The sequence below is a fragment of the Anopheles coustani genome, chromosome X, assembly GCF_943734705.1.
Source record: "Anopheles coustani chromosome X, idAnoCousDA_361_x.2, whole genome shotgun sequence".
Taxonomy (NCBI): domain Eukaryota; kingdom Metazoa; phylum Arthropoda; class Insecta; order Diptera; family Culicidae; genus Anopheles; species Anopheles coustani.
The window spans coordinates 2,777,637-2,791,047 of record NC_071290.1 but is presented as its reverse complement, the minus strand read 5'-3'; the positions used below and the strand labels follow the sequence as shown (position 1 = coordinate 2,791,047).

Genomic DNA, 13,411 nt, shown 5'->3' with positions numbered 1-13,411 from the left:
CTGTGCAACACTTTTGAACCCTTTCAAAACTTTACTTTTGATTTTACTCCTAAGATAACACTAATTTACGGTTTCTTTTTGCTGGTTTCTGAGTCTCTTGTCGATTATTGCCCAATGTTTTTTTCTCAAACGCAATTGTCATGTGCGAATGGAATTTTGAATTTTGCAGGAAATGATTTGACTACTACAGGCCAGTAACATGCACCGGCTCGCGTAGCTGCTCGGAGCAAACGTAATGTATTACTCACGGTCGTCTAGGGGGAAGATGTTTTTTTTCCACACCCATCACACACGGTCAAGTGCGAAGTTCAATGCATGGACCGGTTTTGCCCGTTTTCCATCCGCTGGTAAACGTTTAGCCGTCGCCCTTTGGTCGTGATGCATACGACGATGAGCGTTACTAATACTTTACATCGGTTAGCGTTTTAATTATAGCTCCCTTACAACGGCGCTAACACGATACATTTGCAGCGAAACGCTGTATAAAGGTTACATTTGGAATATCTGCTCTTTAGAGTGGATGAAAAAAAGCGTATGCCAGGTACATTACAAGTAGAAGGCTTACGTGTAGATATTTATATGACTTTTATGCTAAAAAGCAGTAACTACATACGCTAGAAGATAAGCATGAAAACAGTTTCCAGAATAAAACACTTAATCCTGGCAATCATACACATCAGAGAGAAGCTTCTGCTGTAAGCGCAAGTTCAGTGTGTTGGAGAGAAGAATTCCCCACGGTGCAATCGTTACACAAACTGATAAGGATATCAACGCTCCAGAACCCGAACACATCGGTGACATTGCTTCACTGGATCAGTAAAAAAAAAAATGGCGTATTCCTGAAGCAGAGGCAGCAATCCCGGTGGCGGATAAGGCCACTCTCCGTGTGTTACATTTCTACCAGCAATTATCAGTTGTTGCATGTTCCTCCGCTCTACAATCGCAACCGGAGTTGTGGCTGGTAGCTCTGTATATTGTGTTTTAAATTTGTGATTGTCATTTGTATGCATCTTTTGGGAATATTTATTCATCTTGCTCAGTTTTTTTCTTCCCTTCACTGTTTTTAACCACGAGTACACAGTCAATCCCATTGGCAGCTTCTTTCTCTGCGCGATGGAGCCGCTTCGTACCCTATGCCTATAATTTGAATGGCATTCATAAATTTAAATTAGCTTCGATTACTGGTTGGGCGTCTGGAAGCAAACTGGATTTTCTCACCAACAGCATGCCGGCCTATGGCTAGCAGGACTGACAACAACGTGACGTACTGCGAGCTTCAATTGAAATCAATCTAAATAAATTTGTACCCTTTACCTAACGTCGCTATTCTCACGTGTAGGTGATGTTTGCAGCGGGGTCACACGTGGTTGCGAATACAAGGATATGCCTCGCAACGCGAACGGGGCCCATTTTAAATCGGATCACCGGAGCAATATTCAAATCGCAGAAGTTGTGCCTTAGACAAGATCAGATCAAGTGAACTGCTCGAAATTGTCGTTCACTGTCTTCCGAACATATTTGCAACAATAGACAAATGGAACTTTAAACATATTCTTCGACTAGAGAGAATGTGTTTGTGATGTTGTCCGGGGACACTGTTTGCACTTAACAACTGTGGAACGTCAAGCTTAAACATTCCACCACAAATTATTCGAAGCAAATCAAAATAAAGTGTGAATCACCGCCCGATGGTGGTACGGTAACGAAATGATCCAACAATGGTACACCTTGCGTATTTTCATGTTTCATCGGCGTAAGCGCGCCATCCTTGTGGTGGTTTTGCGCTAGACAAATCGTCAGAAGAACGGCCAGCACGTCAACAACGTCTGTCGCCGAGAAATCGGTAGACTTTGAACCCGTGAGCAACGTGTGGTGCGCAATTGCGTCAACCACTTCCCAACGCTTTGATCCAATGCCAGATCCCCCTGAAGAGGAGGAAGGGAGAAGAGCTGCTGAGGAACAGAGAAAGTGTACGGGCAAAGGGAAGTACACCGGAAAGCGCCATTTGCAGAGAGTATAGGACAGGACTTACAAAGTCCTGTAGAGAGGTGGTTGAGACGCTGTTATCAGTGCAGATAACGAAGACAGGCCCAGTACGGGGCATACATGTGCCGCACACACGCGCAATCCATGGAACCTACGGGATTCTTTTCGGCGTATCATTCGGCCACGGTACAGCTTACTACCAAACCCGGGATTATTTTTTCTTGCTTATTTTGAAACACTTACCAGGCCAGCACGCCAGGCGTTGGAGAACCCTTAACCATGCATGGTCGAATGTCACCAAATATGGCCGCACGCTTATGATATTATTTCCTCTACGGTTGTATTGTGTTGAGTACATGCGACATAAATAATAATTAACATTAAAGGCTCTGTGCTGTGTTTGAATGAAAAATATTGTTTCAACCGATTTGCCTTTAACAACACATGAAGCCCACTGGGTCACCTGGTAAGATCCTGCCACACTCTTGTTATCAGTCGTTTTTCTTTTCCGTGCCCCTTATTGTCTGACGTCATGCAAGCCGCTGGGTAGAAATGTGGAACACGCTCAATCTGCCATGTGAGCCCATGTACCGCCGTATTCGTAATCCGGCAGACATTATCAGTATCATCACAGCTTTGCTGTGATGGAGCGTGTTATTAGTTGATGACAATGTATCTTTTTGTCACCCACGGTTCCGGGCATATCCGTGGTGTGTTTGTCCCTGGTTGACCGACTGGGACTTACATTTTATCTGCTTTATAGAACTATGATAAAAACTCCCTGATTTATTGTGTTGATTCAAATGTCTATGCATGACAACAGTTTGCTGTCAAAATTGGAAAAATAGGCAGCATACGTTTATTCATTTTTATAAAATGTTACCTCCCACGATTTCACTAAATCGTGGTGCAACTTGCTGAATTTCGTTCTATTTTGTCATTCAAACAATTCAAGCAAGTGGGTGAGTATCCAAACGATTAATAAGTACGTGTCGTTGAGGGTGTAAAAGTTGCTTCGTACCTGATCGTGGTTCTTCCTCGTACCGCTGAGGCGCATGCCCGATTCGCCGTTCATTTAGGCGGCATTCGACATGCGCATCACGTGCAGAAATCGATCGCCTACCGAGGAACACTCGATCGTTCTGCACTGTTTTAACTGATTCACGGATTTTCGTACCTTTTGTAGTACGCCGAATCTTCGCTAATGTAAACAGTGCAAAGATGTTCCAGGAAAGGTTTTGGCATTGAACGGAATGGAATGTAGCTTCAAGCCGGACCACAAGTAGTCATTGAAACGCTTTCGGTCCGTGAGGGACACGGTGCCGATGTTTACCGCCCAGCAATGGGAGTTATAATGATGCTCGTACTGGCATCGCAACTGTTTGTGGTGAAACGTACAGCTACAATATCCCGCCAGCCAGCGGAGGACCAGTGGTACGAAAGCAGCACAAGCTTAGTAGTAACACCTTCCCAGCAGGAGCTCTTCGATTGCGGCGGAGATACAACGGAATGTTCGCTTCCGACCATAGTCAACTATCAGAAGCCGTCGATAGAGTTTAGCATCAGCTTCGACTGCAGTTTGGCTCCATTTTCCAACGAGCATTCGCAAAATATTTTCCGTAAGGTAGCCAGCTACAGGCTGGATGGGCGGGCGGTATGCTGTGGCGTGGGCATCGGTTTGCAGTACCTTCACTTTCCCCAAAATATCAAACTACTAGTCTTGGACGGATACTGTCTACGCTCATTGCCAGACGAAACGTTCGGCCAGTTCGTAAAGCTCGAACGTTTGCAGATTAGCGCAAGCCGAATCAATCACCTTTCATCGGTCGGGTGGCGTGATTTGCGATCGTTACAGGAGTTAGATCTGGAGAACAATGAATTTGGAACCATGGAACGAGATTCGATGGACGGTTTCGTGCAGTTGCAGCGACTAAGGATTTGGAATTGTACGGGCGTCGACTTTTCGATTGGTATGCTTGAGAAACTGCAGGTGCTGGAGCTAGAACAGAGTATGGTTAAAAACATCTCGTCAATCTTCAATTCCCTTCCACGGCAAATGAGGATAATCCATTCGACTGGGGTAATGTCGGACGAGGAGCCTTGGATAGCACTGCAGCCTGCGGTGGAAGAATACAGCCTACTGCACAAAATTACAGTCGTCGAGTGTTTCCTGACAAATGCTATCGTGCGTGACTTACCCTTGGTGGTTTCACTGAACCTGTCACAAAATCTTTTGAATGAGAATACTGTTAAACTGGACAACCTACCAATATTGCAACAGCTGATACTGAGCCACAATACCTTCCACCATATGTCAGCTTCATTGCTTGCCATCGGACCATCCCTGGACACGATCGACCTCAGCTATAACCGGCTAACCTACATTCAGCTAGATGCATTTAGCGTGGCACCTTCCGTAAGCGTACTGGACCTGTCCCACAATGATTTTCTGAACCTCGGGAACTTTGCACCGTGGCCCAATTTAGTCCATGTGCAGGTTGACGCCAACCCTTGGGATTGCCGCTGGTTGCAACACACCCGCCAAACAAATCCCGTCCTGTTCGACACGTTCAAATATTCGCAACGTTTCGATATCCTATCAATACGTGGACTACCTTGTTCATTGACAAACACTAGTGCCGGTGGTACCACCGAACCTTCATTTGAACCGGAAGCTACAGAAAACATCGTCCCGAACATACCTCCAAAGGGCAATCCGCATGGGGAAATTATTAAACATGGTCCTAAAATGACGCTCAAGCAACCGTTGAACGTCTCTAGGCCGCTGGTAATTATTCTAACCGTAGCTATGGGAATTCTAATCTCACACGTCATTCTTCTACTCTACAACCGATACCGGCAACTCCAGCATGTTCCATTCTATCGCCATTTGTCGAAGGACCGTACCGTGTTTGATACCATCACCGAAAAAAGTACGTCCTTCATGTATGAGGCTCCCTTGAACAACGATCAGGATACTGCACCACTGGCCCATATATACGAAGAAATTCATGAAAGGGAAACAGGTGTTAACTACGATGTGTTGAACTTTAATCGATTTGAGATGCAGCATATTGATGAGAGGGATGCTTCCAACGATCCAGTGTATGTATAAAGTTATTTTTTGTTTTTTCATAAGGGTAAACGAGAGTATAAAATAAAAACAATGTTATGTTGCACATGTACACATTATCCAAAAAGAATTTGATTAGGTAAGTAAGAAAACTCTAAATTATCCGAAAATGTTAATAAAACTTTTGGGATTTTAAAGTTACAACAGCTTAGGTCCTTTGTTTATAGGCATACATACTACTTCGAAAAAAGAGTTGTAAGTAATTAGCGACTCTTGATTAATTTCGATTCAAACCCCATCTTTACCACGATTTTAAATATTTTATTTTAAAAATAAAACAATATATATTATACCAAATAACATGGGTACTTTTTTTTACTGCCCTCTTCCATGCAGTGTGTACGATACTGTACCAAATATGCCATAACTATTTTCACCGGGCTGAAATGTCAGCTTGCTGGCCAGCTCATCTACCAAAAAACTTTCTCGGTGACATACAACACACTCGTACAGAACTGGAAACGTAGAAATAAATTTAAGGAACATACCACGTATCAAACGCAATAAATATTAGGATAAAAACTCGGCTGCCTGCTGCGGGCTACTGCCTATACATTGCGATTGCACCCCGGTGTTTCCTATCAACCTAAACCTAGCAACTCCACAACGCCGCAAAATGGTGTTTGCGCTGCACCGGATTTTAGGTAGCTTGTTGGTACTAGCGATAGTGCCGAACACGATGGCGATCATGTTCCGGTTGGCACCAAACACTCAAAAGTGTTTGCGGGATGAAATGCAGGGCAATCAAATCGTTGCCGGTGAGTATGAAATCACCAACGCGCCCGGTCAAAAGATCGACTACGTGGTAAGTATTCTAGAAAGCCGCCGGTGGCATACAACCCTGCAGTTTGTGGATACTGATGAACTGAATTTGCAGGTACGCGACACAAAAGGACACATCCTGGCACAAAAAGAGGACATATCAAAAGGAAAATTTTCGTTTACGTCGGAAGTGTACGATACGTTTGAAATTTGCTTCATTTCGCAAGTCCCACCGAGTAAGTACCGTGATACCATGTCTGTATTTGTTGCCAAAGTGATTGTTCCATATCCTCCATAGTTGCTGGTGTAGTTAAAAGCGTCAGTATTATTTCTCAAATTTTATCACGATAAAGTATAAATGCTATTCGCATACAAATTTCTATCACTAAAGTTTTCTGCTTTTGGACGATGGGACATATGGCGCATATAACGGTGCAATGTAATAGATATCATTTTCGAACATGGCTGATGAATTTGATAAGACGAAAACGACACCCACTTTTTTGTAACGTTATCTATACATCTTATTTAGTTTTTTTTTTACTCGTACGATGCTATACGTTCATATTTCCAATTGCAGAAACCATGTATAGGCCAATTTTGTTCATTTGTACAGTGCCTTTTTCCCAGTCGTAATAATCATTTTATAAAATTCAAAGATTGTAAGATGATTTGTCCATTCGAATAAGTACAGAACAGTGTAATTTAAATGCTTTCTGATTAATATCTACATTTACTTGAAAGCCATTAATAATATATTCTACTGATTGAATCATTCTGCAGCGCACCGAGGCATCGAACAAGAAGTTTCATTGGATGTTAAGAAAGGCATAGAAACAAAGAGTTATGAAGGGGTAAGTTATAAAATCGAGAAACGAATATCAAATTTCACTTTTAGCTGTGCATCAATATTGTATAAGCAATACTTTCTTACTTGTCCCTCCTTTTTTGATACTATGTTTACAACTGATCAATTCTTTTTAAATGATATATCTTCCTTATTCGCTATTATTTTCAGTTTATGAATGTTGTAAGTTATCTGAGCGTTTGCCTGTTTTTTGCGATTTGATTTATTGTTGACATCTTTTTAGTTTAATGGAATTTTTTAATGGTTTTTTTTGCAATGGAGTGCCTTTTGCACTGTTCACGAATCACGCATGCTTAGGTTAATAGATTGTGTATAAAATGACGATAGGTCTCATGATCAACACGTCTATTGAACAAGACCTGTTCCAAGAAACCAACTGTTTGTAATGAATGCATTGCTAGATTGATTATGTAAACGTCTTTCTATGAAAGATAGATTGTTGAAGCATTTTTCCATCGTATTCAAAACGAGTAGAAGTGTTACTGCAAAACAATTGTTTGTGTTTTAATTTGTTGCGTCTTTTGTTTTGTCTGCCTATTACCAAATGATCCCCAAAGCAATAACATTCACATTGTTTTATAAAATTCTCTTTCCCAACTTACCTGAAAAGATCGGAGAAGCAGCTAAACTGAAACCTTTAGAGGTTGATCTCAAAAGATTGGAGGACTTGTCTGATGCTATTGTGCAGGACTTTGCATTAATGCGAAAGCGTGAAGAAGAAATGCGTGATACAAACGGTGAGTATGTCCTAATTCACTAGCCTGCACATGTTCGATTGTCTGTATCGAAACTAATCAATCTTTTGATTCTTATTTCAGAATCAACAAATAGTCGAGTACTATTTTTCAGTATTTTCAGCATGAGCTGCCTTCTGGGGCTAGCGACATGGCAGGTGCTGTATTTGCGGCGATACTTCATCGCGAAGAAGCTCATTTAAAGTCCTTTAACACATTGTTTCGTAACGTTCGATTATTATTATAAGTTCAATTTGTAATTTGATGAAGCTTAATTTTGGCACAATAAAGATAAAATTACTGAAGTAATCGTATTCAATATTCTCATGGATTGGTTCGGAAAGTAGTGTTAACGAAAATAATACTATAAACAATTTATTTTTAACCATTTTTCTAATTTAATTATGTTTGAAGTACCGATATGAATATAGGTAACAAAGGGATTGTGTAAAAATAGTTTTAAGTGAAATCTATTCAGTGTCGATAATAATGTGAATATAAATACTAAACACTAGAGTTGTGTAAATCTGATTCAGATTCATGAATCTGAATGAATCTCTGCCTTATAAGGTGTTTATGAATCTTTCGTCGAGAGATTCATGAATCCCAAAGACACACCAAATGATGAAAGTCGCCAGACAAAAATGTGTTGAAGGACCCCTTTTTTTTTGTCCACGCCTATCAAAGAATCGGGGAGATTCTTGACAGATCCATGAAAAATTCATGAAGATTCATTAAGTTTTCGAAAGATTCATTAAGTTTTGAACATTCGAATCCGCAAAGATTCATGAATCCATCTGAATGAATCTTAGGTGAAAGATTCATATGAATGAATCTCACCAAAAGATTCATTAAGCACAACACTACTAAACACATTGCGAAAACAACATGAAACAACGAAACGCGCATGTTTAACTTTGCTCGGTACTCTTGTTTGTTTTTCTACTGGTTTGGATTTTCACATTTTTAAAAATATCAAGAAGCTGGACGTCAAAATGCATTTATTGATGACACCCGTAAAATCCACTCATTTTGAGCACAAAAGACGATTCATCTGTCAACCCGCCATTATCGCGTTCGAGACAATCTCGAATCGAGTTATTAATAGCTCCGATTGTCTCTAGATCGACTCGTTACATGACTAATTCGACTCAAATTAATTTGAGTCGATTCACATTGTTTAGAGTCAAATCTGAATCAAATCCCAATCGAGTAAATCCTTTGGAATCCGTCAAATGGGATTCGAATCTTTGGAATGCGTCTAGGGATTGAATCTTCGAATCTTCGGAATCATGATTCGCAGAACACTAGGGCACACACTGCCATCCAGCGGATCCGCATCAAGCACTCGCAACGTTCCGTGGGACGTGCGCGCACTGAAACGCACTAGATTGGTGGATTAGTTTAGTTTTCATGCATTATTTTTGTTTCTAAATCATCCCACGTTCTTCCTAGTCACTGTTATCCTCCGATATAAGTTGAAAAGCCATTGGTTCAGTTCACGTTTGTTATTCCAGTGATCTGGTGCGGTGACCGTGACATACACTCCAAACGAACACAGCGATCAAGCGTACGTGCGTAGAAGTTCTGTGATTAAAAGGCCAGCAACAATCAACCACTGCACTCGAGGCAACAGTACAACAAATATCGCATAGCCCGCGTTCAGTGAGCTGCCAATAAACCGTCGCCACCCGATGGCCGATTCAGCGAAACTTTCCCACCGAACCCGAAAACGCGTCCGGGAAGTGAAACGAAAAGCCCGACCAGGTATGTTTTACTCAGAAGGAGCTAATTTGCAAACCTACCAGCTTATCGGACTCTTGCATGTGAACAGTTTATCTGAGCAAAATAAAAAGTAGTAATCCCATCCATCCATCATGCAGGAACTTCATTCAGTTTAATTGCAACACGTCAGTGGTTAGCTTTACATTTGCAATCACAAAATACAGTTATGCACAGTTTTGTCCCCTCATTCGCTCCTGCCTCTACACTCCCTAACTTCGGCCGGTAGTAGGCCATGAAAATGCTAACGTCAGTACCTCTGACATTTCCCGATGTTTCGTGGCCGGTCATCCTCTTCAGGTGGTAATTTTGCTCTTTTGTTTAGCTTCTAGATGGTTCTTCCCGGATGACTGTTCTTATGACACAGCTTCTGTAAAATTGTAATATGAAAGTGGTAAAACTTCAATATTGGGTCAATTGTTGTATTCTACGATATATGTCAGCTGACTGTTTATTTGTTTATGTTTATTTTGTAGAGCTGGATCAGCACTTCAGACTTTTTTTTTTGAGTTCAATTAGGCGTGTAAAATATCCTTTCGAAAGCTTTTTCTACTGAATTCTGCACACAAATGGGAAACATTAAACACCAAGAAGACCCTGGAGAAGCAAGGCTAAGCTCAGTAAAAATTGTACGTAATCGAGCACATAAATTAAGAACCGAGCCCTTTTACGCACTAGATCGCTTTCACATGCTTTCCCGTTGGATAGAGTCAACATCCATTTAACGGATAGGATATCCCTCCTATCATTTTGTGTCCTGTTCTTAGCACTTCACTTTTACTTTCCAACGCCAGAAATCCCAATTCTAATTCATACTCTTTTGCATATTACAGAGCTCTCCGATAAATCGGCATGGGTACAGCTGGGCTACCATCAGACGTTCGATGCGCTCCGCAAGTTTGAGGATAATGTAGAGCGGATCCATGTGGACAAGGTTAGTCCGGAGCAGTTTATCGAGCGGTTTGAGCGAGACTATAAGCCCGTCGTTATCGAGGGCATGCAGGACAACTGGAAGGCTGGGCACAAGTGGACGCTGGAGCGATTGGCTAAAAAGTACCGCAACCAGAAGTTCAAGTGTGGCGAAGATAATGACGGCTACAGTGTGAAGATGAAGATGAAATACTACGTCGCGTACATGCGAACAACCACGGACGACAGCCCACTGTACATATTCGATAGCAGCTTCGGTGAGGTAAGTGCATAATGTTTCAGTTTTGCATTCTTGATACGTACATCATTAAAATCTAAGCACATGTAGCTCGACGACGCAATGCTTCGCTAATACAATTTTCACATTCACTTTTGGCTACGCTTTATTTCAGCATCACCGGCGTAGAAAACTGCTCGAAGACTACGATGTTCCGATTTACTTCCGAGATGACCTGTTCAAGCATGCGGGTGAGGAGAGAAGACCACCATATCGCTGGTTTGTGATGGGCCCAGCTCGCTCCGGCACCGGCATCCATATTGATCCGCTCGGTACAAGTGCCTGGAACGCGCTGGTACACGGCCACAAACGCTGGTGTCTGTTTCCGACTCACACTCCGAAGGAACTGCTCAAGGTGACCGGGGCGATCGGCGGCAAGCAACGTGACGAAGCCATCACCTGGTTCAGTCTGATCTATCCTCGATCGCAACAGCCTGATTGGCCAGCGAACTGTAAACCGGTAAGTTCGTGAATGCGTGAAGGCGATACGAATTGTAAAAAATCTGAACGGTATACCTTTTCTTTCGTTTTTCGGCTTTGCAGCTAGAAATTCTCCAAAAGCCAGGGGAAACGGTATTTGTGCCGGGCGGATGGTGGCATGTGGTGCTCAACCTGGACGACACCGTCGCGGTGACGCAAAACTTCTGTAGCCGTACCAACTTTCCAGTTGTCTGGCACAAGACGGTGCGCGGTCGCCCGAAGCTGTCTAACAAGTGGTACAAGGTGCTGCAGCTAGTCGAGCCAGACCTGGCCAAGATCGCCTCGGAGACCGATCTCGGCCAGAGTACAGGTGTTGCATCGGATAGTTCGAGTAACTCCAGTTCGTCGTCTTCTAGTTCTAGCAGCGACGGTGATAGCGGTAGCGACAGCGAGTCCAACACGGACAGTGGACAGGAATCGCTAACGGCGCACAAGTCGAAAAAGCGTAGAAAAGCGAATGGAGGTGGTGGCGGCTCGGTTTCCGAATTTACTCATTGAAGCCCCAGATCATTAGCGTTTTTTGACATGGTCGGCGACATTCTGTCTGAACTTGAATAAGCTAAATCCTGTCCCCGGAAATAACTTAGTAATCCTCGTCTTTTTTAAACCCACGTGCATCGAGGGCTTCTAAGAGGGTTATAAAATTACGTTCCGAGGATATGATTTAGCTTGTTCGTAGCCGCGTTTGCATAAATTTCACGGCAGCGTTTTCCTCCTATAATTCTATTTAAACCAGCTGCTATCGCCTCGAATGACACCTTTGGGCCATTTTTAGTGCGACGAGTAAAATTCTTCTAACTCACTACTAACAAATAATTTTCGTTGAACACAAAGGGTGTGATAAGAATTTCGAACACCTATTGAATAATGAAATGTAATAATGAACTTATAAAAATGTCATACGATTTTTTTGTACACGATAAGTGATCGGGTCGGACTTATTTTAAAGAAAAAAAATGAATTCAATAACTTTTGAATAACACTTTGAACCCTATTAACTGTGTTACAAAATAGACTGCTGTCGGGGCTAATATTTTCTTTAGCAGTTTTTAATGTTTCATCCAGGAATATGGAAAGTATAAAAAGCTGCCGTCAAATTTGCCCAAACGGTTAGGTTGAATATCTACTTTTGCCGGTATGTTGAGGTTAAAAACATACACCGAATATGCCATAGCTGCAGCAAACTAAAACATTGTAGTAGTTCATTCAAGCCTCTCTATAACTTCGTCTTTTTATATTCAAAAATTTACCGTCACACCTGCCCCGTGTATTGTGATGTAGTTTTAGGTTCGAACAATTCTTCAGTCGTTTCCGAGCCGTGATCAAATAAGAAATTTGAATCCTTTCTAGTGTTAGCAGCATGATGTTGCTATGCTATACTTCGGTGGTAAAAAGGCTGTAGTAGCACTCAATGAACGGTCCATTCAGTTGACAACGGCAAACGTCTTTGCCAAAAGTTATCGTCCTTTGTATGCGTGCATACATCGTACGGTGCAATTAGAATTTCGCGAACTGTACTTTGCACATTTCATATGCTTTCGTGTACTGCATACCAGCTTATTGTTACATAAGCCCCATGAAGATTTTCTTTATAAACAAATTGTTTATGTATAGTAATAACTTTTGACTTTAATAATTGTTTTCTCAACTATGTGAAAAAAAAATTACTCTAGTAAGTGGATGCTTCTTCTTTCAGTTTCCATAAAGCTGTTTTTCTCATGACTTAGGCAAGACGGACAAACACAGCGTTAGGAGTCATACTATTGAGTTTGTTTTAAAATCGCTAAAGTCAAAAACAAAAAATTGTTTAAAATGCAGTATCGAAACTATATAACCTCGAAACGAGCAAAATCAACCTAGAAGAAGTATTATAAAACATTCGTTTCATCACGTTTGATTAACTTCATTATTGTATAACAAACAGACCATCGACTATTGGCGATAAGTAGATCAAATTATTTGCAGCATGATGCAACTGCCCCATAATAACTTCAAACCATGCATTGAGAAAAAATTAATAAAAGAATAAATCTCAATATTAGCATGTCAGAAGAGGAAAGATAGCCAAATGTATTGCGTAAACTAACGAACTGAACTCTAAATAGGGATCAGGGTAGCAAAAGTAGTGGAAAAAATGACCATCATCCAATGTTGCCGAAGAAGGAAGGATCATCATGACTGAGATTGAATCAAAAAGGTGGTCGATGTGCGGATGATTTAATACAGTGGTATTGTGCCTTTAGTAAAATTGACGTAAACGAGCAACAGAAAAGCAAGCACTAACAGCAACATAGGGACAGTTATAATAGGTACATCTTAATCCTAAGTAGAGAAAAAAGCAAACCGCAGGAAACTGATATGTGTGGAACCATACCAAGAACGCTAAATTCCTCATGCAAAAGCAAACGAAGCGAAACGAGAGTAGATTTTATAGGCAGTAACAGTGGGCATAGCCAGTG

At 41.6% G+C, this 13,411-nt stretch overlaps 2 protein-coding genes and 1 long non-coding RNA gene across 3 annotated transcripts; all 3 read left to right on the top strand.

The window, feature by feature from the left end:
- Positions 1 to 865: 865 nt before the first annotated feature.
- Positions 866 to 1,479, top strand: LOC131269538 (uncharacterized). Its single transcript, XR_009179010.1, has 3 exons — positions 866 to 961; positions 1,098 to 1,259; positions 1,353 to 1,479. It is a non-coding gene; the product is annotated as an uncharacterized LOC131269538 (long non-coding RNA).
- A 4,073-nt stretch (positions 1,480 to 5,552) lies between these two features.
- On the top strand, positions 5,553 to 7,797 carry LOC131268997 (transmembrane emp24 domain-containing protein bai). Its single transcript, XM_058271306.1, has 5 exons — positions 5,553 to 5,924; positions 5,997 to 6,117; positions 6,665 to 6,735; positions 7,360 to 7,486; positions 7,568 to 7,797. Exons 1-5 carry the CDS (start codon positions 5,736 to 5,738, stop codon positions 7,684 to 7,686), a joined length of 627 nt encoding a protein of 208 aa, XP_058127289.1. The 5' UTR covers positions 5,553 to 5,735; the 3' UTR covers positions 7,687 to 7,797.
- Positions 7,798 to 8,842: 1,045 nt separating this feature from the next.
- LOC131269492 (bifunctional arginine demethylase and lysyl-hydroxylase PSR) lies at positions 8,843 to 13,362 on the top strand. The gene is made up of 4 exons (XM_058271867.1): positions 8,843 to 9,250; positions 10,099 to 10,457; positions 10,588 to 10,932; positions 11,016 to 13,362. The coding sequence occupies exons 1-4, from the start codon at positions 9,178 to 9,180 to the stop codon at positions 11,448 to 11,450; spliced, it is 1,212 nt and encodes a 403-aa protein (XP_058127850.1). The 5' UTR covers positions 8,843 to 9,177; the 3' UTR covers positions 11,451 to 13,362.
- Positions 13,363 to 13,411: the final 49 nt, after the last annotated feature.

What these genes read in the sequence shown, in the direction of transcription:
- LOC131268997 (XM_058271306.1), top strand. Translation starts at nt 5,736, where the DNA reads ATGGTGTTTGCGCTGCACCGGATTTTAGGTAGCTTGTTGGTACTAGCG. An exon ending in GTCAAAAGATCGACTACGTG is followed by an intron (nt 5,925 to 5,996) that starts GTAAGTATTCTA and finishes CTGAATTTGCAG; the next exon opens with GTACGCGACACAAAAGGACA. An exon ending in AAACAAAGAGTTATGAAGGG is followed by an intron (nt 6,736 to 7,359) that starts GTAAGTTATAAA and finishes TTACCTGAAAAG; the next exon opens with ATCGGAGAAGCAGCTAAACT.
- LOC131269492 (XM_058271867.1), top strand. Translation starts at nt 9,178, where the DNA reads ATGGCCGATTCAGCGAAACTTTCCCACCGAACCCGAAAACGCGTCCGG. An exon ending in TCGATAGCAGCTTCGGTGAG is followed by an intron (nt 10,458 to 10,587) that starts GTAAGTGCATAA and finishes GCTTTATTTCAG; the next exon opens with CATCACCGGCGTAGAAAACT. An exon ending in GGCCAGCGAACTGTAAACCG is followed by an intron (nt 10,933 to 11,015) that starts GTAAGTTCGTGA and finishes TCGGCTTTGCAG; the next exon opens with CTAGAAATTCTCCAAAAGCC.